The sequence below is a fragment of the Lagenorhynchus albirostris genome, chromosome 21, assembly GCF_949774975.1.
Source record: "Lagenorhynchus albirostris chromosome 21, mLagAlb1.1, whole genome shotgun sequence".
Taxonomy (NCBI): domain Eukaryota; kingdom Metazoa; phylum Chordata; class Mammalia; order Artiodactyla; family Delphinidae; genus Lagenorhynchus; species Lagenorhynchus albirostris.
In genome coordinates this window covers 2,300,365-2,325,822 of record NC_083115.1, presented here as the reverse complement: position 1 = coordinate 2,325,822, position 25,458 = coordinate 2,300,365, and the positions used below count along the sequence as shown (strand labels likewise).

The 25,458-nt window shown below is 39.6% G+C and overlaps 2 protein-coding genes across 3 annotated transcripts; one reads left to right on the top strand and one right to left on the bottom strand.

Annotated features, from left to right (window-relative positions):
* Window positions 1-380: 380 nt before the first annotated feature.
* POLB (DNA polymerase beta) lies at window positions 381-22,344 on the top strand. 2 transcript variants are annotated; one of them, XM_060136399.1, is made up of 15 exons: window positions 381-575; window positions 899-956; window positions 3,286-3,352; window positions 4,625-4,699; window positions 5,316-5,374; window positions 6,790-6,839; window positions 8,934-8,985; window positions 10,781-10,835; window positions 10,933-11,005; window positions 12,373-12,443; window positions 13,041-13,127; window positions 18,523-18,587; window positions 19,080-19,219; window positions 20,191-20,314; window positions 21,539-22,344. In XM_060136399.1, the coding sequence occupies exons 1-14, from the start codon at window positions 515-517 to the stop codon at window positions 20,283-20,285; spliced, it is 1,008 nt and encodes a 335-aa protein (XP_059992382.1). In that variant the 5' UTR covers window positions 381-514; the 3' UTR covers window positions 20,286-20,314; window positions 21,539-22,344. The 2 variants fall into 2 exon arrangements, with proteins under 2 accessions (XP_059992382.1, XP_059992383.1); XM_060136400.1 differs by lacking the exons at window positions 8,934-8,985; window positions 10,781-10,835; window positions 10,933-11,005.
* On the bottom strand, window positions 21,315-24,449 carry DKK4 (dickkopf WNT signaling pathway inhibitor 4). Its single transcript, XM_060136401.1, has 4 exons — window positions 24,342-24,449; window positions 23,174-23,324; window positions 22,589-22,741; window positions 21,315-21,742 (listed from the first exon to the last, which is right to left on the bottom strand). Exons 1-4 carry the CDS (start codon window positions 24,447-24,449, stop codon window positions 21,399-21,401), a joined length of 756 nt encoding a protein of 251 aa, XP_059992384.1. The 3' UTR covers window positions 21,315-21,398.
* Window positions 24,450-25,458: the final 1,009 nt, after the last annotated feature.

Here is a 25,458-nt window from a genome sequence, read left to right as displayed (position 1 = left end):
ACATACCCCATCATCTTACATACCCCACCATCTGAAGTTTTGACTTCAGAGTCAAAACCAGACTTCCCTTCTACGGAGAGGACTGAAGAAAACGTTATGCCTGGGAAGACAGGTACAACGCCTTAGGTTAGGAGTCCAAGTCTTCCCATAGGAACCCCACTGGGTTGTAATCCTGAGGCTCCCATTTCCCTTCCGCCAAATCTAAGCTCGGGTCCAACATCCTTCTCCCGGTCCTGCTGGCTCCAGGATCCTTTTTCTCTCTCGCCGTTGAGGCCCCTCCCCGGCTCCGCCCCCTGGCCTTGGGCCCCCACCGGCCCCGCCCCTCCCTGGGACGTCACTCGTGCGCCGCGCCCCGCCCCCCCCAGTCAGAAGCCCTCATTGTTCAGCCAGTCGCGCTGGTTTCGCCGCGTTGGGCTGATCCTGCGTCCTCTCCAGGTCGCAGCCCCTCCCGAAAGCTGGGCAAGGGGACCATCCCTGGCTGTGAGCTCTCTGCGGTCCTCGGGTGCAGGCCACCATGAGCAAACGGAAGGCGCCGCAGGAGACGCTCAACGGGGGCATCACCGACATGCTCACAGGTTAGCCCGGCCCGGCGCCGCTGCCTTTCTCCACTCCTCCCTCCCCGCTGCTTTCCCTTCCTTCTCTCGAGTCCCGACAGCCCAAGGATGTCCGGCCCCTAGCAGCCCGGAGTCTTCCGTGCGGATCTTCCTCCGGCGCCGGTGGCAGATTGTCAGTCCTGCTGGAGACCCTTGAGTCACGCTTGGGCTGCCCTTAGCCTGGCCGGTGTACAAGCGGGGAGGTCCCTGTCCCTTAAGAGGTCGTTACGCCTCCTTCCAGGAAACTCAGTTCTCGTTTGTTTACTCGTGGTTCTTGTTCACCGAGCCTCTTGTTGCCTTTTCAGAACTCGCAAACTTCGAGAAGAACGTGAACCAGGCTATCCACAAGTACAATGCCTACAGGTGGGACGGGGGGGCATTCTCTGTTAGCATGCGTTCTCGGATGTGTGGCAGTTAACAGGGCTGAGGGTCCAGTGGATATTAGGACCGTCTGTAGGAGGGGATAAAAAGCAAGAACTGAGGGTATTGACTCTGGTGGCACTTTACTGCGATATTTCTGGGAGAATTTGGGCAGAGTTCTGTAGGATCAGTTTTGATTAGTTGCCAATTCTGATTGAAAATAGGCTAATACATATTTTTCCCATCATTGAACGTGAATTACTGAAAATGCAGTTTGATTTTAAGTCATAATGAAAGACAGTGGGTGAGGTCTGTGCTGTAAAGTAGATGTGGTTCAGGGGAATCTTTCCATCTGGTTGGTGTGTGGCTGACCTGTCACCTTTTGAATCTCATCCTTGTCCATTTCACCAGGGCCGTTATCCTAGCCGTTAATGCCATATCCGCCTGCTTCCGCCCCTTTAATCTGTAAACATGTCCAAGTCCCTCAGCTCTTAAGAGCAAAAACAAAGCAGTCTTCTTCACCTCCCTCTGCCCTCTAGCTAGCACCTTTTTCTTTCCTCCACTTTACAGTTAACCTTGAATAATCTGTATTCCTTGCCTGGATTTCCTCATCCCCAGTCATTCTTTATCTCATTGCAGTGTAATTTCCATCCTGCCATTCCTCTGAAAAGGTTCTCACCCATATCTCATCTTACTGGACTCTCAGTGGCATCATCTTGACTTCCATGATGGCACAATCTTCTGTTCTTTCTCCTCTTGTATCTTACCTTTTAATGTTGGTAGTTCCCAGAGGTCTGCCCTGAGCCCTCTTTTCTCACTTTTATACTTTCCTTGGCAATCTTACCATTCTTGGCTTTGAATACCAGTCAGTGACTCCAGATCTGTATTCACTGAGCTTTTCTCCAGATTTTCAAGCCTATGTTAACTTTGTCTCTACCCTTTCAAAACTAAACTCAACTCCCATCTTTGCTTCTCACTCACCATAACTAAAAACTGATTACACTCCCTTTCTTTACCTCCTGTGAATTCCTCTGTAAAATATTTGTACGGTTGTCCACACATTTGATGATCTCAAAATCAGAGAGCGATTCAACCCCGTATTCTACTTGAGTCTCAGGTGGCTTCAGAGAGGAGGTGTTTAGTCTTCAAGGAGCCCATCAGGAGATAAGGGAGAGGAGGAACAATCTAGAGAAAGGAAACAAAATGAGCCAAGGCACTGAGACACGAAGGGGTATTGCATTTTCTAGGAAGTCAGTAATTCAGTTTGCATAAGGGGTATAGTCTGAGTGGGCAATAAGTCTGGAAAAGCAGGTGATGCCCTACCACCCCTGCAGGCTCCTCCCCAACCCCCAGTCCCCATATACATTTCTCTTGATGTGACCAAAGTTTTCTCTTGATGTGACCAAAGTATTCTCTTGAATTAAATATTTCCTCTTTACCTTGATAAAACCCCAAAGCATCTGCATACAAAAGGTCTTTCCTGATTTAATTCTTCTTCCCTTTCAGGCTTTGTGCCATAGTGCCAATTATGTGGAACTGCTTGTCTTTGCTGAAACAATTTCCTCCACAAATTGCCCTCAGCCTACCTTTCCAGACTCATCATCAGTAACATGCTAATACAGAAGTCGAAATCCAAATCTGAAGGTTATATGTGCTAGAACAGAGTGAAAAACTAAGGCTTCAAAGACTATCCAAAAACTACGTTTAGCATTGAAATTATAGACAGGATACCATCAGTGAGCTCCCAGGGTGGACCCAATCTGTCACCAGACTACTGAGCTAGGTATGTGTGGAGATGGCAAGGATACAGGTCACTGCTTTACGTGGAACCGAAATGAGAGCAATGAAAAAAAAGAACTGGTACAAGGACATAGGGGAATACAGTTTTAAGCCATGAATTTAAAAATAACCATCCATAAGCCAGTTTGGTACGTAGTAGTTTGAATACTTCTAGGTGGCACATTTTTTATGAAAGGAGAGTTATGAACAATTTCTAAAAACTAGCTATTAAAAAAAAAGCTCAATGATATTTTCCACTTAATCCCAGAAAGGAAAGCCTACTGGTTTCCTGGATCTCCCTAGTTTTACATATACGGTTGAAACTGTGTTATTCTCAAATGCGAGGGTTTTCAGGATACTTTTACAAGTTAGAGATGCAGGTGATCTGTTAGCTCATTGAGTTTTAAAGTTTTACACGGATGTGGAAGATAAGTTCACCTTGGTGAAAGTTTAAGCTGCATATTTGTTTGTATGTATATTCCAGTTTAAGAAAAACTAATACTTTGCTGGCTTTCCAATTGGTTTTCCTTTTTTTTGTTCTTTTTACTTGTAGAAAAGCAGCATCTGTGATAGCAAAGTACCCACACAAAATAAAGAGTGGAGCAGAAGCTAAGAAACTGGTAAGTTTAGGGAGCAAGTTGATCGAAGAGCTCACACATGTACCCATCTGATGGGTTCCCACAAGATGAAATTTGCCTCCGAAGCTGCCTTGACCCACACGGGCAGATTTCACTGCTTTCTTGGAATAATATTAATGTGTTTCAAGCATACTTTTTCAAGCTTGGAGTGTTTTTATTGGGGGAGGGGGTGGATTTAAGATTTTTTTTAACATATGTAATTACAGTTTTCTTTCTCTACTTTGCCACGTATATGTGTACTCATTCTCATGCTGAATTTCAGCTTGAGGGTTACTCCTCAAGGAGCGTGTGGTAACAGAGCGGTACTCCCATGTCTGCTCGCTAGCTGTTCTTTCTGATCCCCAGGTAGAGGAACTTATGTGAGTTAGTGTTCCCAAGGAGATCTTACCTACTAATAAGCACACGATTAAGCCCCTTTGCATGTTATGGCATTTAGCCCTGTTCTCTGTAATTTCCGTGAAGCCCTGTATGCTAATAGTGTCACTCTCGGGGGGGGACTTGGCATTCTCTGTTCCAACACATCCCTCACGTGATGCAGGTGTATGTAGAAGCCTGAGAACTTCTGTTCTAGAGCAAGTCCATGACAGCATTGTTATAATTTCAAAAATTGGAAAACATCTAAATGTTCTCCTGTACGGTAGTCTTAAAGTAAATTAAGATACATTCCTACAATAATACACTATGCGGTCATTAAAAATGTTGTAGTTTATTTATCGATACAGAAATTTGTTCATGATTCATTTTTAAGTTAAAGCACTTTACAAAGCAGTATGATTCTATTTTTGTAAGAAAAAAGTAGCCGTATGTATACACACAGACACACACACACACACACACATATATACACACACGTAACTGCATATATATATGAGCAAAAAAGAAGTCAGTACATAGCAGATGTTAAGTGGCAAGGTTACAGGTTATTTTAATTTTCAGGGTGATGAAATTAACAAGTGATTCTAATATTTTCTTTATGCAATTTTATATTTTCTAATTTTTCTACAACAAAAGTTAATTTTGAAAAAGCAACGTCATTTAGAATTGTCTCATTAGGGCTCCTTTTTTGCCAATCATTTAAACATTTTGTCTTTGGGAGAATATATTTTTACTGGTGCTCAATTTTCTGTGTCCTTTGTTTGAAAACTGGTCATGTGACGATCACTGTTTTTTCATTTCTCATTTTTTCCTTTATCTTTTAGTGATTTGGTAAGCATAATATTTATGTGACTTTTATTTTTTTTATTTTCTATGTAGCCTGGAGTAGGAACAAAAATTGCTGAAAAGATTGATGAGTTTTTAGCTACTGGAAAATTGCGTAAACTGGAAAAGGTAAAATGCTAACTTACTTGTTTGCTTATAGTGTCTGCCTTTATGGCAGCTATCATGTAGCACCATTGCAGGGTGGGTGATGTCATCCACCCTCTGTTAGATTCAGTGAGAAAAGGGAGGAGCAGTTTATGGCTTTGTAAGTGTCCTATATTTTAGATTTTGAATATTGTTCTTATAAACTGTTCACTTATTTTATGTTGCATTTAAGAGACTATTAGCATCTGTGATAGAATTACTTCTTTATTTTCAGTACCATTTAGAAGGGAGATTATAAACTTTGACTAAATGATTGTTATCTTTTAGAATTTCTATGCTTAAACTCTCACAAGCATTTTTATGGTTTTATTTCACCCTGATGATAGTCATTATATCACTTCTGGTCTTTTTATGAATAAGCCTTTTTAAAGTATTGGATAAATTAGCGAAGAGCCATCTTCATCTGCTTTCTTACTCACCTGTAACCACTGGGGTTTTACATGAATCCTTCTGCATGGGTTATCCAGGCAGTGTAAAAGGCTCTTCAAGTCTCTTAGCAGCCTAGTGTATTTCTAATAAGATCATTTGAGTCCTCAAGGCATTCCTAAATCATTGTTAGACTTTTTTTTTTTCCTTAAAGATTCGGCAGGATGATACGAGTTCATCCATCAACTTCCTGACTCGAGTTAGTGGCATTGGGTAAGAATTATTTTTTAAGCAGACACAGTAGTAGGGTTGTTTAATTTTTTTATGTCAGCCAAACTAAAGTACATGCTCTTTCTCTTCAAGGCCTGTACCTTTTCACCTCTGTGCCTTTGCCCATGCAGTTCACTCACCCATATTTTACACGTCTCAGGCTGGTTCTTCAGAGGCTGCCGCGACTTTAAAAGCCCCATTCAAGGCACGTGAATCCAGTTTGAGTCCCCAGCCAGAAATAATCTCTCCTTCCTCTAAGCTCCATTAGCACTTGCTCTGTGGACTTATTATCACTCCCTCCACATTGTGGCTCTTTTGCCTCTCTGAGCGTGGTATTTATCTTAAACATTTAAGCTTTTTCTGTAGTACCTGGCATATGAGCTTGGAACAAGCACTCAAGTATTTCCTAATGAAGGCATCTCTATCTTAAAGTTGAGCTAGCAGAGGCTTCTTTGACACTGGAGAGAGTAAAGGTTAACACTGAAGTATTAGGGCTGCAGTGCTTTACTTAACTCTCTTCTTGATGGAATGAGGCCATTCTTTTAGGTATATGATGATTGTTCCTTAATGGCAACCATTTGATGAATGTTATTTTAAAATATATTAAATTCCTAAACCTAGTATACTGAAAAGGAGCATGACTCCTTGGGGACCCAAGACAATTATAAAATGTTAATATTTGTTTTAGAGAGCGTCTGTTACATTATTCTCATTTTCCAGGCAAGAAAACTGAATGCAGAAAGTGAGATAGCTGTGGCAGGGCCAGAATCAGAACCTGGGTCTCCCGACTCCCAGTCCAGATCTATTATTTCCATGCCACATTGCCTTCCTGATATGAATGTCAGTTTCTGTACCAAGGCTCTTTGTCATTAAAATCTCAGTTTAAGTATCATCTGAGAGGCCTTCCCTCACCACCCAATCTAAAGAAGACCCAGCCACTCTGTCATATTACCCTATTTTAATTCATCTACCAGATATTTTTCTTTGTTTATATATCTGTTTATTGTCTCTCTCTAACCACTGGAATATATAAATAGGTAAGACCAGGGCCCTTATTTGTCTTATTCCTGCTGTATTTTCAGCACCTAGAAGAATATCTGACACATAATAGGCCCTCATTAAATCTCATTTGAATGAATGGTTTTCAAGTGCCTGTATGTCTGGTGTATGAATAATGTCCATGGGCATTATGCCACCTAGCTGCTTGGATGTCTTTTTCATATCTAAATTTATGACTGTCTTCCTAGATTAAGGCTTCAATAATTTGAACATTACCAAAGTAACCACACAGTAGTTTAGCAGGTGTTTTTTTTAGCTCAAAGGTAGCTTTTATGTTTGACAAGAGGAGGCATAACTGGTTATTTGTTACAAGGATCCTGAGTTTCACTTGACACTGAGATGCTTTTCTTTCTTTGTAGTCCTTCTGCTGCAAGGAAGTTTGTAGATGAAGGAATTAAGACATTAGAAGGTGAGTCTGTACAGTGGGTCACTAATTTCAGGTCAGATATAGTGCTGAAGGACCATGCTCTAACAAACTGGAATTTGAAAAACCCTTTCTCAATTAGTAGAAACGAATGGTAAGATTTTCTTTTTAACTCTACAGTAGAGAACAGATATAAAGTATAGCTTATATTCCCATTTTACACATGTTTTGGTCTATAATTTAGAAAAAAATCAAGAAGAACAAGAAGTGGCTTCTTGGTTTAAAGGCAATGATTCATTTGTAGATTTTTAGACGATTTTTAAATTGCTTTTGTTTCTTTAATAAAATTCTAGACCATAAAGTCCTATACATTCAGCCTAAAAGCCAAGTTATGTATATTGAGAAAAATTCTGTTAAGAGGCTTGCAATGCTTATTGAAGGGATTTTTGCTTCCAAAGAAGTGATAAAAATAAAAGTCAAGTAATTATAAAACATTTTCCTTAAACCTAATATAGCCATCTTTTAAATATAATTTATCTCTTCATGCTTTCAAGGGTATATACTATATGGATTCATTACAGCACATCTGTGGCACTTGGGGATTAATATTTGTGGGCTCAACTAATTTATAAGCAACCCAGATGGTCAGGTGGACAGATTTTGGAGACTGACTTGGATTTGAATCCAGTCTCCACCCCTTTATTAAAATAGTTGACTGTGGGGGCTTCCCTGGTGGCGCAGTGGTTGAGAGTCCGCCTGCCGATGCAGGGGACACGGGTTTGTGCCCCGGTCTGGGAAGATCCCACATGCTGCGGAGCAGCTGGACCCGTGAGCCATGGCCGCTGAGCCTGCGCGTCTGGAGCCTGTGCTCCGCAACGGGAGAGGCCACAGCAGTGAGAGGGCCGCGAACCGCAAAAAAAAAAAAAAAGTTGACTGTGATACTTCAGTCTCTCAGCTACAAAATGGTATCATAATATCTCTCTCATATGATTTAATGCAATAATGTATGTAAAAGACTTAGCAGAGTGCTTGGTACCTAGTAAGTACTTAAAAATAGTAACTGACTCTTAAAAGGCATGATTAATTAGTAATATTATTAACTTGAGAATTTGTGTGAATCACATAGGTAGAGAATGAATTGTTCTATATATGCATCTCAGAGAGGGTTTGTGCTTTTCTGCATGTGGCGTATATAATTTACCTGAGTGAAATATTGGTTAAAGAGGTCAGGAGTTCGTTTCTCAAAGGTATTCGTTGCATCCCTTGGGGTGTCAAGGATCTACTGTGGTGGTTTTACATTATTTCACCATTCACAGATATGTAATGTAATAGCTGTCGATATCCCTCTCTCCATATATAACAAACTCAATATTTCTGTGGCATTTTCGGTCATATACCTTAGTGTTTTCTGTGTGCACACAATTATGAGAAACATTACATGCTTATTTTTAATAATGAAGGTGCTTATTTTTCTCCATTTTATGTCTCCAGAGAGAATTTATGTTTGTGAATATAAGGGTGACCATAGGAATTGCTTTTGAAGCATACGTATCTTGCCGTTTCTTTAACAAGGCTCACTCCTGTGCCTGTACCCACTAAAGGACCACCCAGATGGGACTCGGTCACTTTCAGTTTAAGATATTACAGTTTTCTTGATTAAAAAAATGATAATACTACCTCTCCTTTCAATGGGATTTTTAGCATAGTGCCTGCACAAATCGATACTCAATAAATATTAATCCAGTGAAGGAGTGAATGAACAAATGAACAGTATGAATGAACTTCTCATGCTGCTATTAACCGTAAATTAAGCAATATAGGTTCTTAGAAGGTGCGTTTTGCTATACTCAGTGAAGTTTGGTATGATCCTGGTATGTTTTATCTACTGTTCTATGTAGCTATAATTGAAATTTTGATTCAGTAAATAAAAATGATTATGCAGTCACTGTTGGGTTTTACTATTGACTTGAAGAATCACTTTTATCTAGTTCTTACTATCTGAAAGTTTTTTCATTTGTTTTTCAAAGTCATTTCAGTGTGTTTTCCAGGTAGTTCTTTGAAAAAAAGGATCACTGAAATTAGCATTTTTTTTCAAAAATGTTTAAATCAGCATCTCAACTTTATTTATCTTCTATACAGATCTCAGAAAAAATGAAGATAAATTGAACCATCATCAGCGAATTGGGCTAAAGTAAGATAGTAGATTTCCTTTTGACACTTGAAATGTAAAAGTAAAATTTTTTATAGTCATTCTTCCGTACACCATAAGTCTTCAGACTTAGCTAAACACAGCCATTTTACTAATCAGAAATGCTAAGATTTGTTGCAGACTCCTGTAGAGAATAAGCCTGTATTCACACGTGTTTTTTTACTGCCTTCTAGTTTGTTTGCTTGTTTTGAGTATATCCCACATTACCTTGACTTTAGCTGGGAACTTCCCCTTAAAATACATAGAACTGAGGGCCTCAGTTAGTCAGGGTATTTATTTCATGCTTACATTGTAGGAAGCACTGCCTCTGAGGTTAGGATATAAACAGGTTCTGTGTAGCTCTTAAGAAGTTCAGAGTCTACTTGAGAAGACGGGACATGACCATGAAACACTAAATTTTTTAAAAAGGAAAAGGAAGAAAACCCAGACACCTAAATACCAGAATAGGAATAACTAGTAGACGTGTCGTCTGTCAGCATGGGTAATTACTTTGTCAAGTGCAAGATACAGACCCCCCCTTCTGACTGATTATTTACAGCACGTAGTGTACATGCATAAGCACGTATCTCCTCTGGTCTTAGGTTGTCTTGTTGGCCATTCAGTCCTAATAACCTTCTGAACTTCCCTGTTGATGCCTTACCACAATATTTTAAAACTTACACTGCCTTTCCAAAACTCTGAATCAGTAAAAGATCAGGATGGTGTAGTTCTCACTCTCCTTGCATTTACATAGTTACATAGTAGATGGAGATCTTCTGAAGAACTTGCTTGTTGTGAGAATTGGTTTTGAACAGGCACTTTATCATTCTTAGATGTTATTTAATACTAAGATAGTATTTTTTTTTTTTTTTTTTTTTTTGCGGTACGCTGGCTTCTTACTGTTGTGGCCTCTCCCGTTGTGGACGTGCAGGCTCAGCGGCCATGGCCCACGGGCCCAGCCGCTCCGCGGCGTGTGGGATCCTCCCGGACCGGGGCACAAACCCGTGTCCCCTGCATCGGCAGGCGGACTCTCAACCACTGCGCCACCAGGGAAGTCCCCTAAGATAGTATTTTTAATAACCTTATTGAAATATCATTTCATATACCAAGTAATTCACCCACTTAAAAGTGTGCAATTCAGTGTTTTTTTTATATTCCCAGAGTTGTGCAACCATGACTATAGTCAATTTTAGAACATTTTTGTTATCCCCAAAAAAGCCCAAACCCATTAGCCATCACTCCTCATTTCTTCCCAACTGCCCTTCCCTCCCCCAGCCCCTGGCAACCACTATTCTACTTTCTGTCTCTATAGATTTGTCTATTCTGGATATTTCATGTAAATGAAATCATAATATATGGTCTTTTGTGACTGACTTCTTTCACTTCGCATAATGTTGTCTCGGTTTATCCATATTGTAGGATAATATTTTAAAATACAAGTATTTTTCAGGATTTAAGAGCAATAAACTGTAATCCCTGGATTTGCCAGTAGGGAGCAGTCTAACTTGGAACCGTATTAAATATATTTATTTACTCTTGGTATGTGAATGCGAAGTTTATTTAAAATAAGTTTGGATGGAATATCTGGAATATCACAAAGCATGACACTTAAGGATTTTGATCCAAGTTAAGGAATAAACCTCTCCCCACCCCCCCAATTTTACTCTTGTCGTAATGAATTTTAGTCTTGATTTTTGAAAGATCTGCTTGTATAAGGACACTTGATAAAGTAGGCAGTTTAATTTCTAAGATTCAAATTTCACAAAAAATCTTTTGTCTACTTATTCTGTCTTTATAGATATTTTGAGGACTTTGAGAAAAGAATTCCTCGTGAAGAGATGTTACAAATGCAAGTAAGAGTGTGCTGAATTGTATTCTTTGATTAGAATTGAGAATGTCAATTGGTGAAAAGCCATTTTTAGAATACTGACTTAAGTTTTCTTCTATTAGGATATTGTACTAAGTGAAGTTGAAAAAGTGGATTCTGAATACATTGCTACAGTCTGTGGCAGTTTCAGAAGAGGTAACATACTTCCTAAGCTTAGGTTATTCATGCCTTGATGTTAAAATTGCCTAATGTATATGAAAAACATGGATTAAAAAGATGTAATTTGTGTTACTTTATAGATTTACTAATATCTAGTAGTATTAGCTAAATTTATTTGTTTATAAATGGGAGTATAAATTAGAGGAAATTCATCCTGATTTTATTATAAGATGGGTTTTTTTGATGACTAGTTCTAATAAAATTATTATAAAATAATTTTAGGTATATTAAATGCTAATAGTGGTTATCTGGCTAGATGATAGTGAAGCCATGAGTAGTTTTTCTGTTTGTTGTTTTACTTTATTTAATTTTCTAAGTTTTCTCTAATGGATCTAAGTTTAATGTCTCAGAGACATCAGCTCAGAACCAGTTCTCAAAACAACCAGGTTCTTCAGAAGATCTTAATTTACTATGTGAATGTGAACAAAGTGAGAACCACACAATCCTGGTCTCTTACTGGCTCAAAATTTTGGAAGGGTAACCTAAATTTTAAAATATTATCTTAAAAAATTGAAATAGAACTTTATTTAAAACCTTGAAATAGATGTCTGACTGAATCTCTGGCCACCTCTGGAGTTTTGCTTAGGAAGTGGTAATAGGCTATCAGAAATTCTCTGGGTAGCTGCTATAAGAATCTAGCATTCTCTTTTTTTTTTTTGCGGTACGCGGGCCTCTCACTATTGTGGCCTCTCCCGTTGCGGAGCACAGGCTCTGGACGCGCAGGATCAGCGGTCATGGCTCACGGGCCCAGCCGCACCGCGGCATGTGGGATCTTCCCGGACCAGGGCACGAACCCGTGTCCCCTGCATCGGCAGGCAGACTCTCAACCACTGCGCCACCAGGGAAGCCCCAAGAATCTAGCATTCTTATCTATGATGCCATAATAGTAATTGTTACCAGTACTCATTAAGTGAATTCATTCAGAAGAATTGAAATGAATTTTCTGATTAACCTTTGCAGAGTTAGAGCATATTGTTTAATTTGAGATTTTTAAATATTTAGTGTTCATAGATATATTTTAAAGGTATATTTAAATGTTATTTTTATTCAGTATTGAGTAGTTACTTAGGTACATTTTTAATAATATTTAACCAATTGTATGCAACATATATCTAACATCAATTACGGTTGTTATCCCAGATTCTGCTGTTTACATTAATATACCTGAATAGTTGGACAGAAAATTGAACTCTTTTAACTAATTCTGAATATGAAGCACAGTGAAATAGAAAGTTAGGCTGTAAGAAGTAAGAATCTTCTATGTGTGTCATCACCTTGGTTCTGTGTTTGCCTAATTGATAAATTTACAAGGAGAATTCCATACATATTTTTTGCTATCATAGGGGCAGAGTCCAGTGGCGACATGGATGTTCTTCTGACCCATCCAAGCTTTACCTCTGAGTCAACCAAACAGGTACCTCAGAATTTATAAGCAAATGTGATTGGTCTTACACAGCAATGAATATAATTTTCTAAATGATAGTTGGATATTTTCAGAATGAGTTTTTGTTTTAATCTTTCTGAAAGTCAGTTGAAGTGTTTTGTACTGACTGAATTCTTTGAGAGGCAAAGTAAGTTGTTGGAAGGGATACGCATTGTTTGTCCACAAATAATTGGCAGGAGGACAGTCTAGCATTTGGAAGAGATGAAATTTAGTAAAATACTTCCAGAATTATTTATTGTCTATCAAGAAACTTAAGCTCTGTTAGAAGACCCATGAAGGCAAAATGCTTTTGATTTTGGAATATGTACCTTTTAAAGATGAAGCAGGTAACTTTTTGTTTAATGAAACAGATAAAGACAAATGATGTCTATTTGGGGGTATCATGATATTGGTGAAAAGTGGTGGTTTCATTTGATAAGATGAATTTTCTGTTAGAAGAAAAGGTACTCAGAACATAGGAAAACTAGGCATTTCTGCATAGAGCATCAGAAAACTCATTTTAAAAATGCTCTCTTGCTGTAACAGAGTAATTGCTTTTTTTCTTATTCCCTAATTATGATTCTATAGCCAAAGCTGTTACATCGTGTTGTGGAGCAGTTACAAAAGGTTCATTTTATTACAGACACTCTGTCAAAAGGGGAAACAAAGTTCATGGTAAGTACTCACTTGAATTAACACATTTAAAAAAAAACTGTGGAGACTGTCCAGTAACCATTCTGAGTGTGACCTCACTGTAGCTTAGTGTCACGGTCAGTAAATAGGACATCCTAGACCTTAGAGGAGATATATTCTCTAATCTGAGAATATTTTAGTAAAGAGGGTTTTTTTGTTGTTTTTGTTTTTGTTTTAATTTATTTGGTTGCATCAGGTCTTAGTTGCTGCAGGTGCACTCCTTAGTTGCAGCTCAAGGGCTCCTTAGTTGTGGCATGTGAACTCTTTGTTGCAGCATGCATGTGGGATCTAGTTCCCGGACCAAGGATCAAACCCTGCATTGGGAGCGTGGAGTCTTAACCACTGTGCCACTAGGGAAGTCCCAGTAAAGAGTTTTGTTCTAAATTCCCCACTTGTAAATAATCTGTGCCATTGGAATAGGTAATTATGCATAATCTGCTATTTTTAAAATATCCATAATGACTTTAATACATTATATTTTTTCCCTAAAATAGCAAATACTCTTTGACTCAGAATATATTAATAAGTGAGATTAGAATTGTCTGAAGAGTATTAATCTGTTACAAGACCAAAGAAAGAAGGCATCAGGGTACGTGATAGAACGTCCAGGGGAAGAACCATGCTGTATGAAGGGGGCTCATAGAGGGGGCACCTGTGGAGTCGTCCCAGTGAAACACACTGTGATGGACTGTCAAAGTCCTGTGTTCTTCCTAGGGGATTAAGACTTGAGGATTCAAGACGAATAGCAAATGGATTAAAAACATTAATAAATGGTCCTGTATAAAAACCGAAGGCAAACAGAAATCTAGGGCTAATGTAATAAAGGCTTACATTTATCTGCTGCTCACTTAAATACAGCATTTGGGCGCTCTTTTCTCCATGCCCCCCTTTTCCTAAGTCAGAGACTATGCTTTTGGAGCATGGACATGCTAAAATTAGCAAGAGTCTCACTGTGTAGATTTGACAGTCTTAGCCAAAAGTAGAAGAAGATGGTTGAGATAGATAATTGAATTACCATGTCATTCAGAAAATGGAACGGTGGTTGCCAGGGCATGGGCGGGGCAGCAGGGAGATGGGGAGTGAGTGTTTATGGGGACAGAATGTCAGTTGGGGAAGATGAAAAAGTTCTGAAGACGGATGGTGGTGATGGTTGCATAACAGTGTGGATGTACTTAATGCCACTGAACTGCACACTTAAAAAGGGTTAAAGTGGTATATTTTATGTTATGTGTATTTAATCATATATGCAAAAAACATGTCATTTGATTCAGCATGGTGATTTTAATGGGCTATGAAAGTATATTAACTAAGTTGTCACACTTTATCAGTATTTTCAAAAGAACTTTGGGAAAGGTAAAAATAAAAATTCTAGTCAGTTTTTGAGAATTACATTTATGATCTGTTCTCCCTAGTCTGTCAGGTTTTGAGCTCTTACTCTATGCTCAAAAATATATGCACACATGAGATATTAATAAAAATAGGATTTGTATATGCCATATGAACATCCTTTTAAGTTTAGATTGACTTTAAATCACTCAAAATGAATGTGCATAAATCTTACATTTAAAGAACATTCAATCAGATAAAATTCTAAAAATCATGTGCTAGACAAGTTGGGTTGTTTTTTTTTAAATAGTAGGAAAGTGTCCTGGTATGCCACCAGGGACCCCTTCTGGCCTCTCTTCCTTCAGTAGTCATCTCTGTGAAAGCACTGGACTGTCTCCTGGGGAAGTGTAGCAGCTGTTTTCAGAGTTAGCCACCAGGAAGGTGTTTACACAATAAAAAAGCAGAAGCATTTTTTTACAGTCTGAACAGTATTCTTCTGTGCCCAAAGAGATCCAGAGGAAAGACCTACAGAGGCTGTAGTAATCCAGCTAGCAAGAATACAAGGAAAAATTACAAGCTGGTGGGCTGGGTGTAACCTGCAAAGGAAGGTGGGTAGCCAAGTATGTGAACATAAAGAGTTGCTGACATAGTGGAATTGGGTTATCCTAGTAGCTGCTCAAAGAAGGGAAGTCCTTTGTCTAGGAAGGTCAGAGGCAGCCAAATCCCAGTGATGCTGCAGAGTCGGCCGGTTCAGACCTCACAGTACATGTGGTGTGTGAAAGACTAGGACCGCTCACCCATCCTCGGATACGGGCTGGGGTTGTGGAAGTCTTGGCTCTACCTAGCCTTCCGTTCTCTCGGTCATACCTGGCAGCACATGTACAGGTATTGCCAGAAAGGGAATCCTCCAAACCTCTTTCCAGAAGAAAACAGGTTAGAAAATAAGAAAGCAGGCTTTTTGTTTGTTTTCAAAGTATAGAAGACTTAGACCACAATAAGAGACCAAGGCCTTTATGTTGTGACATAGGAATCCATCTTAGTGGATGGTCTGTGTATAAAGTTTGTATACTGTACACGTAGTTCATGTATTCACTGACGCTTAGAAAATGCCGTGTTTGAGCCTGCTGTTTTGACATGTATAATTAGTATTTGTTAGGATGAGAAGCACTCCAGGTCAACTTTCAAATCATTTTATTTTGGAGGCAATAAGAAGTGATTTGTGTCTTGTTGCAAACACGGTGGGTGTTGGTATGTTGCATTGTAGGAAAGGAGATTTGGATACGGAGGCTTTAAGATCTTTTGGTTCCATTACCAATTTGTTGTGTGACATTGACAAGTTGCTTTACTTCTCTAAGGCCTTAATTTTCTTATTTATAAAATGATATCCTTGCCCTCTGTCAAAGGACTGTTATGCAGATCAGATTAAGTAATATATGTGGAAACGTTGAAGGGTTTGTACAAATATCTTTTGAAGATACTGTATCTTCAAAGAGTTGTGCAGTGTTATACTAGTATAATACATAATAATAATATAAAAGATAATATATTTCTATTTGGAAATAGATCAGTTGGAAGAAGGTAGTAACCTGGAAAGAATTAAATTGGGGAACAGAAAAAGGGATAGAAAAAGAGAAGATGGTGCTATGAAAGAACAAAGCGGGGAGAATGAGTGTCAGTAGGAATGAGAAGGTGTATTCAGTCAATTCACCAAATACATACTTAGCATCTACTACATTCCAGGCTCTGCTCTAGGAGAATGGGATAGATTAGTGAATTTAAGTAGAACTTTTTTTTTTTTTTTTTTTTGCGGTACGTGGGCCTTTCACTGTTGTGGCCTCTCCCGTTGCGGAGCACAGGCTCTGGACGCGCAGGCTTAGCGGCCATGGCTCACGGGCCCAGCAACTCCACGGCATGTGGGATCTTCCTGGACCGGGGCACGAACCCGTGTCCCCTGCATCGGCCGGCGGACTCTCAACCACTGCACCACCAGTGAAGCCCTAAGTAGAACTTTTATTTGAGGGTATGGGAAGGGACTGCTACTTAACAATGAACATATTAAGTAGGTAAAACGTTAAGATAATATTATTTTTTAAAAAGAAAGGGAGTGCAGGAGACGGTATTAAAGAGTCCGGCCTTATTGAGAAGATGAGACCTGGGGAAAGACTTGAAGTAAGGAAGTTAGGCAGGCAGGTCTCTGCGGGGAGAGAGAGGCAGGCAGGAGTCAGGGCAGTGACCCTGAGCACGTGAACATGAGCAGAGATCACCAAAGGAGTTAAGGTCTCTAGGTTTCTGAAAGGAAATTGGCTGCAAAATGAATTCAGCTTATGAAGTGGAGTAAACTCCACTCCATATCGATCCACTTGTTTTCAGAACATCTTGTTGCTATAAGCACTGACTAAATAGTTTTAAAGATATGACCATCTGTGTGTTTTTTAAGTTATCTTCAAAACATGAATTCTCTTAAACTAATAGTAATCAAAGCTTAGGAAAGCCAGGGTTATTCCAGCTCTTCTTGTAAACTCAGGGCCTTTAGTTAATTGAACTATTCTTCCCGTGAATATAATGACATTTGGAAGAAAAACCAATTTCCTCTGCATTTAGATGCCTTTTTACTTTATATATGGTGAGTACCACTCAAATTTTAGCGTTTCGTGCAGGTTTGACCTCGGAGGATGATTTTCTGTGAAATGTCTACAGCGAGGATTCACAGGACAATAGAAGATACCTTGGCTACACTTGGGGAAATGAAAGAGGCTTTATTTCAGACAGTCAGCATGAAGTGACCTAACTGAAATGCCAAACAAAACTAATCCACTCAATTGAATAAAGAATTTACAGTAATACAGAGAAATTCTTTAACATTAGCACTTCAGAAAAAGTTCGGGAAATAAAATTAGCCTTGAGGACAGGAACAAAGCCATTAGATGGAATCCTATTACTGATGTGACAAACAGAAAGATCATTGCCTGTGGGTTCAGACATCCAGCTCTGCAAGGTAATGCCTCATGGTAATTCCATTTGAAGGTTGAGTTGGAACTTGTTAGTGCCTAAGAAGGTAGGTTTCATATTTGAAGATAAACAGGTTTCATTAATCTCTCAGGAATAGGAGTTGCTAAAGAAAATACCCATTTTAGATTTTAGATTTTGATTTTTCTATGTTGCTGAGTGAAAAGTATGTCTTTTAGTGACGTGTGTACCAACTCGACTGCTCTTTAGGACCAGAAACCTGTCACTTGTGTAGTTTTCTTAGAATGTGGCATTTGAAGCTTTAGATTTGAAACTTGGTGATGTTTGTATTTCTTTTTACATATTTATGCGTTGCTGCCCAGTCCATAAACTGTCCCCATTTTCCTGGAAAAGGAAAAGATAACAAAATACACCTTGATAATTATTGTTTAAAAACTGCAGAAGTATTAAAAAAGAAAACTGCAGAAGTATAATGAAAACTCACCTGTAGAGAAGGAAGAAAACGATCCTCTAATTTTCTTATCTTTTAAATTTTTCTTAATTTTCCTCTCTCTGTCTTTTCTGATTTCTGGGAGATTTCCTCAACTTCAACTTCTTCTACTTCTATCATATTTTAAATTTTGATTTAAATCTTTTCCTTGTGTTTTCTTTTTCTGTAGAATTCTGTCCTTATTTCATGGATAAAAATCTGTGATCTGAGACTATTACTGATAGCTTTTGTGTCTGTTTTCTTCTCCTTGAATAATCATTGTTTCTTCCAAGTTGCTTTTTTTTGTTTGTTTTGGTCTCTGCCTTTCACGCTTTCCTTGATTAGCTTCTCTTGTTTAGAGTCACACAAAAGCCAGACCCTCATAACCGGAACCCTTGCCTGCTGTTTCATGTGGTTCTCTAGTTATCATGAAGCACAGTAGGAAGGCAGGGATAATATATAGTGCATAGAAAAGCTACTAAGTTACAAGCGCTCACAATTCTAAAACTGCCTCCATTTAAAGCAAAAATAACTTCACAGTTAACAGTATTTGATTAGAATTAAGCCTTAAGTTTAAAAAAATCTTTAAACATTATTTTTAAATATACGTTTTAGGGTGTTTGCCAGCTTCCCAGTAAAAATGATGAAAAGGAATATCCACACAGGAGAATTGATATCAGGTATTACTCAAAATTTGTTGCTGACTTATTAACTTTTCCCTTCTTTTCCCCTTTTCCCCCTCCCTCTGTATGTCTTGGAATTTGCATAAATGTCTAAGACCCCTTTTCATTCCAAAGTGCCATGTGTCCCTGCAATAGACAATGTTTAGCCTGAAAGTATGTAAAGAATAATGCCTGTCTGCAGAATCTACTTTATTATCTCTAGGTTCACCATGGTGTCTTCTGCAGCTCAAAGTAGATCCTGCCTGGGGAGAGTTGGTTGTAACAAGTGATACTGCTTTGCATTTGTCCACACCTCTTGCAGAGCATAGTTTACTGAAACCTCAGCTAACTGCAAAGTTGAGGTCATTTGAATGGTCTACCTAATGATGGTGTCCTCTTCAGTTATTGGACCACACAGACTTGTTTTGTGCCTTAATGATTTTAAGAGTACCATTTTTGCTAAATTGGAAATATGTAGTAAAAGATTGGTGAATTGTTTATTGGTTGTAGGTTGATACCCAAGGATCAGTATTACTGTGGTGTCCTCTATTTCACTGGGAGTGATATTTTCAATAAGAATATGAGAGCTCATGCCCTAGAAAAAGGCTTCACAATCAACGAATATACAATCCGTCCCTTGGGAGTCACTGGTGAGTATTTTTGTCTGCATTAGAGATAATCCTAGTCCTCTGGATATTTTGGTTTAGCAACTTTGGTTTTTCTAAAAAGCCTTTCAGTAACTGTGCCAGTTAATTGCAGCTTCTTTGGTATTGTTAGTCCCTCAGGCAACAAAAAAAGCTTTAATCCATAGGTGCTCCCAGGCCCTCAGTTGAAGGCCCGTGATGACAAGATTCGTTTATTTCCAGCTCTATTAGAATGGATTAAATTCTTTCTACCTCTGGTGGTCAGTAAATAATCTTATTGATCTAAAGTGTTTTTGTTTTCTTAAATGTATCTCCAAGACTTCCAAAGAACCCAGGTATTTTTGTTAGTGCCAGGCCAAACTTGGTAGCTTTGGCCCCAAGCTTTTAAAGTTTAAAGAGTAAAAATTGCTTGATTTCTGTTTTATAGATCTTGTTAACATTTCACAATATACTGTGTGGTTTACTATTCTCTTCTAGGAAGATGAAGATTTTGTCTTTTTGTCCTAAAAGTGTTTTTCATCCCTGGTAGATGAGGGCTGTGCTTCTCACATGTCACTGTGTGTACAAACCATGTGAGGACCTCGTTAAGTGCAGATTTTAACTCGGTGGCCTTCTGCATTGCCAGTAAGCTGCCAGGTGGAGCCAGTACTGCTAGTCTGGGGGCCGTATTTTGAGTTGCAAAGGAACTCACTAGAGTATTTTCTCTAATACGGTGGCGATCCAGCAGACAGAAAAATCATGGATTAGGGCCACTTCAGCTGGCCAGAGTTGGGGTACTGAGGTTCTTTGTGTAGCGCCGGTAATATGTGTGGCAAAGCACAGACACAAGCTCACGGGGGAGGGGGAGGGCTTTTTTTGAGTGGCTTGGGGACTATTTTCTTTTTCTTCTGAAAGTGAGTCCTATGTAGCTCTCAGTCCTGAAACCTCTAAACTCCAGAACTGGTTCATGAGGAAGGTTCTGTTCTCCCTCCTTGCAGGAGTTGCTGGAGAGCCGCTGCCCGTGGATAGTGAGAAGGACATCTTTGACTACATCCAGTGGAAATACCGAGAACCCAAGGATCGAAGTGAATGAGGCCCATCCTCCCCGGCACAGCCCAATAGGTCTTAATTTATTTCTTAACCTTTGCTACATAAGGGTCTGTGGTGTTTTTAAATAATTGTTTCTTCATGCTGTAGCTTGCGTTAGTCAATAAAACCTCTTGTACTATTATCAGATGATCTTGTGCTTATTTTATTAGCAAATACGTTTAAATTTATATATTCTGTTCATGATGACACTTTACTAAGGGTCAGTGGAGAGGAGTAAGAGATGAGATGATAACAAATCTTAAATGGGAATTTTTGTTTTTTCATTTTCTGCCCTTATGCTATAAACCACATTACCTCATTACCTTTCCTCCTATTTACTGATTGTAAATTAGTCAATTAGGCAAGCCTTTGGAAGAAGGTTCAATGTTTTTTAGAGACTTTTTTCTATGCTTGGCCCATATGCGATTTTGTAACATATACTTATAACCTAATTCCAAGAACAGGTGTGTGGTTTATCTCTTAAATGAAATCTGTAACAGTTGATTGTAATCCATCAGAAAGAGCTTCCCTAATTAAAACCACTTTTAATATGTACCCATATGTATAATATACGGTCTCTTATACTTTGAACAAAGATTTTACTTTTTTTTGCCCTAGTTTTCTTCCAGTGTAACTTTTAAGTTCAGATGGTCAAAATGTATAAGTAAAAGCACTCCTTGAAAGCCCTAGCTTTGAAATATAGAAATTATTTAAATACAAAATATAGGAAGTTCTCAAATGGTAAGTAAAGCTATTGAAAACAAAATAACGTAAAAATGCTTTGTAACTTGCAGTGGGCTACACAAACATAAGATACTACCTTTTGAATCTTACTTCTTTATTAACCAAGTTATTTTGTAGCAAAACGGTATTTCCCTTCCAAGAAATAAGTGATTATAAACAATGGGGGTTTTAAGGAAAAATAAAGTATTTGCTGTGATAATTTTCCCTGCCTACTACTGTCACCAGAAATTACGTAAAGATTTATTTGAACTAACTGAATCACTAGATCAAAGTTAAATTTGTTATAGAATCACATCACTTTTCTGCAGAAATAGACAACAAGCCCAAACTAGTTTCCATTCATCACAAGGCAGTTTCTCCAGCTCAGTCTGTTTCACTTACTACAAGATTTGATTTTAAGAGTTATTTGTATGGGAAGATTCTTAAGTTCTTGTCTGAGACTTCTGCTGGAAGACGTGCAGCTGTTTAGATTTTCTGGCCACACTCTTAACCGTGAGTTTCGTTGATTTCCAGTTGCCTGACTTCGACATGATAGTCCAGGACCACAGTCACAGCGCTGGAAGATTTCTGGAGCTTGCGCGGTATCTTTGTGCGCTCTCCTAGAGCAGACCTGTCCCTCCAATGGGACCGGTTTACAAATTTTAGTCCAAAAATGACGAGCACAGCAAAGTCCAGGTCCACAGTCGAAAGTTCTAAGACAGCTTTCTCCCTCTTGTCCTGTAACGAGATTGATACGGGCTTTAGTAATAAGCAGGGGGAATGGTGGCTTGTGAGGGCATGACTGGGTTAGGGCGTGGGGTGTAGGATAAGGTCGCAAAGTAAAGATAGAGCAACAGCATGCCTGGCTCCTGGGCTGAAAGCAACAATGGAGTGGACATCTCTGTCTTCCCAAACACAATTTACTACTTTATAAAGTTAAAACATTTATTAAAGAAAGATGGGATTTCCAGTCTTGAGACATGAAATAAGTATCACTCATCAGTGTTTTATTAAATGGGATTTGTACTGACCCAAAGAGAGACCACTACTTACCCAGGGGGCAATTAGCCGCCTTCAACAAACAAGAATGGCCAATTCACCACCTTCAAAATCCTAGCTGCTTTACGTCAGAGACTGGAATTTGAGACTGCAATTTTGTAAAAAGCATCTTAGTGAAGTTTGTATTTTGTCCGAGAATGAAACGTTATTGCATCTATGTTCATCTCTCTTTTATTTTGTATTCTGAGGATCTAGAAAGGGAAATTTCTATTTGTTAAATTATAGGCTATAAAAGATGTGCATATAAAATTTAATTAAACAATTAAAGGCTTTCTTGCTAATCAGCCCGTTATTATAGCTATTCCCTGTCCTCTTGGCCTGCCAACTACCTTGTGCTCTTACCCCCATGATCTCCATAGCTGTTTATGGAAAGAGATTGGAAATAGGACATGCTCCCTAGGTGTTTCCAGGGTGGAGAGGCATAAGTCAGTTTCAGCCTATCCTTAAGAGCCTAGGAGGGGAAAATATTTTTCTTAAAAAAAAAAAAATGTATATATATATATATGCTTAGAATGCTGCTGTTACCCTTACTGCCTTGTGATTTTTTAATATTTGGCTTCCTCTTGGGTTTGTTTTCCTGAATTGGGTGCTCATTTGTTCCTTGTGTATCTGTGTCGTCTTGGTCATCGATCTGCCTCTCCAGTATTGGGGTTGCATCTTCCACTGCAGTGCAAACATCTGAGAGACAAGCAGGTGGAGTTAGAGGATGAGAACCACAGACAGGCTCATTATCAGACTGTCACAGGGTTTGGCAGTACTTCCGCCTTCAGTTTCTGTATAACTTTCTAGATTTCCGGGACACAGGCACTAAATATTTACATCTCACATATGGCAAAGCAGGTGCTTAAGTAATTAATGGAATCTAAGTGAAAACAGAAGAACTTGGAAGATTCCAACTTGAACCCTTGCTTTAAAATCATCTCCAAGTTGCTGGCAAGAGTTGTTGCCGGGAAAGAAACTATTTTGCTGCATCGGGAAGAGGCAGCTGCGGAGAACCACTTTGGAGCCTTTAGAGAGTGCCTGTCGTGGAATACCCTAGTCTAAGAGACCCGGATGCTGTGTCTGCTCTTTGGGAGCGCTGCAGTCCTGCAAGTCTTCGTGCTGACTCACCGTTCACGCAGAGCGTCCCTGGGCAGCATACGGCAGCCCACTGGCACCACCTCCGTAATCCACGACAGGTAGCACAGGATGGCTTCTCATCCTGGGGTTTGAGGCAGAATTTTCTAGTGTTGCAGTCTTTGTCAGACATGCACTGTGAACCCTGTAAAGAGAAGCTGTTGTCACAGGGCTAGGGAATCCGGCGAGATGTGAAGAGTTTTTATTCCAGGCAGGAGATGGAGAAAGCCAAAAAGAGAGGCACTTTAAACACTGAGGCAAACCTCAAGCAGCATCTTGACTTTTCACTAGAATTGGTTTTCTTTCACAAAGGGGAGAGCAAATCACCAACGAAGAGACCTATGTGCTGCAAACGTTATTTGTGTCTGAAAAATTGTCCTACTTTTAAACATAGAATTTCATCTTTTATGCTCTCTGTGAAAATGGAAGAAAATGTTTTCCCACGTGTGTCTTAGAGACGGTTATGAGATTTTTGATATGTATCTAGAAGCTCTAGATGCTGTGCGATAGTTTAAAGAAATGTTGGTGTTTGTGGCATCCCTATTTGACCGTTTTACTCCAGTGAATCACATCAGTCACCAAGTAGGCCCCTCAGTGGGCCAACCCAACCATCCTTTGGTTTCTAGTGATGCCTCATTTGCAGAGAAACAGATACCGAAGACTGATTTCTCTCATCTTCGGTTGATGGTTTTTCATATGTATATGAAACATTTCCTATAAAACAATTCTGTGAAGTGAGAGGGTTGGCACGCAGCATGTAACTTCTGACTCCGATATTCCCTGGCTGTGTGGCCTTGGTTAAATTCCTCAGCGTCTCTGAGCCCATTTCTGCCATCTGTCATTAGGAGATGTGATAGCTGTCTCAAGCTCTGAGGAAGAGGAGATGAGATAGTATGTATAAAAGGCCTGGCACGTGGTGTATAGCTTTCTAAATGTTAGCTTACTCCCTGATTTATAGGTGAATTGATAGCCCTGAAATTCAATGCCCTGAAAAGCCACTTGGCTCATCTGGTGAGTTAATGCTAAAGCGACTAGATTCTTCCAGGGTGCCTTCCACAGCCTCCATCCGGCCCACCGTCTAGATGAGCTACTTCAGATGCTCATCTGCGTGATGGCTTCACTCGAGCCCAGCGCCCAGCCCTCCTCCTCTACCGAGCGTTACCTTCCGGGCTCCTTGCGCATCCACAGAGCTCTTGCTGTTGACATCCAGAACCAGGGCTCCCAGGGGGGCGCACAGCCAGCCAAGCCGCAGCAGGACCAACACCACCATCCTGGACCTTCTCAGCCCTCCCTGCATCCTCCTCAAAGCTGGGCTGCTCTGAACCCACGAAATGGGAACTCGGCAAGTTGCCCTGGGATTGCTTTTTCTGAAAGAGAGGCAAATCTTCGTTGGAGGAAGGTGTGTGAAGTCAGGCGAGCGAGGTCTGACCGGCGGGTTCCCTCTGAAACTGTTTATAGACGTGCCCCCTCCTTTCTCTCCTCCTCCTTCCTCCTCCCTTTCCTTCCTTCTTACCCCACACAGGCTCCAACAAATCCCCTCAAATCTGTTTGATCAATATTTCAAAACGAGGACTCAATAGAGGGGGAGCAGAGGCAGGGCTGCAGCCACTGCTCCTCCAGGGGTTGAACCCCTCTTAATCACTGCATATCAAAGTCAGTTCAAAGGGCCAGCGGAAGAGCAGGATGTCTGTATCAAAAGCAAACTCTGATAATCACCTGCATTTCCTACCTTCAGTAATCCTGTGAGGGTGGAGGGAGTCTGCTCTAAGATCTGTTTTCACAGCTAGGTGTGCTCCAAGAAAGGATGAAACCTGTTAGCCAATACGCTCTGCGGGATGCCAAAAACTAATGAGTTACAAAAAATATACTGAGAAACTTTACACTGTGCTCAGATAGTGAAGACAGATAGAAAAGAGACAAAATGCCCCCTGCGTGTCTCTGGTGTTCAGATGTAAAAATCCCAATAGCTTAAGAGCTGTGAATGTAACAGCACCTGTCCCGACTAAATGTCAATTGGAAAATAATTCTCCTTAAAATGAAAATGGAACTGTTTGAAGTTAGGATTATTTAATTAGGAAGATAATGATTTTATAAAAATTGCCTTTTTTTAGTGATAGGGACAACTGCAGAAAGCCCATTTTATATACAGTTTTATACAATTTAATAGGAAGTTTAGGTGTATTTTATGAGCAATGGATTTAATTTGTGTTGTATGATGTTGAAGTGACTTAAGCAGAACAGGCTTCAAGACTGTAACTCATTTCAGATGGGATTTCATG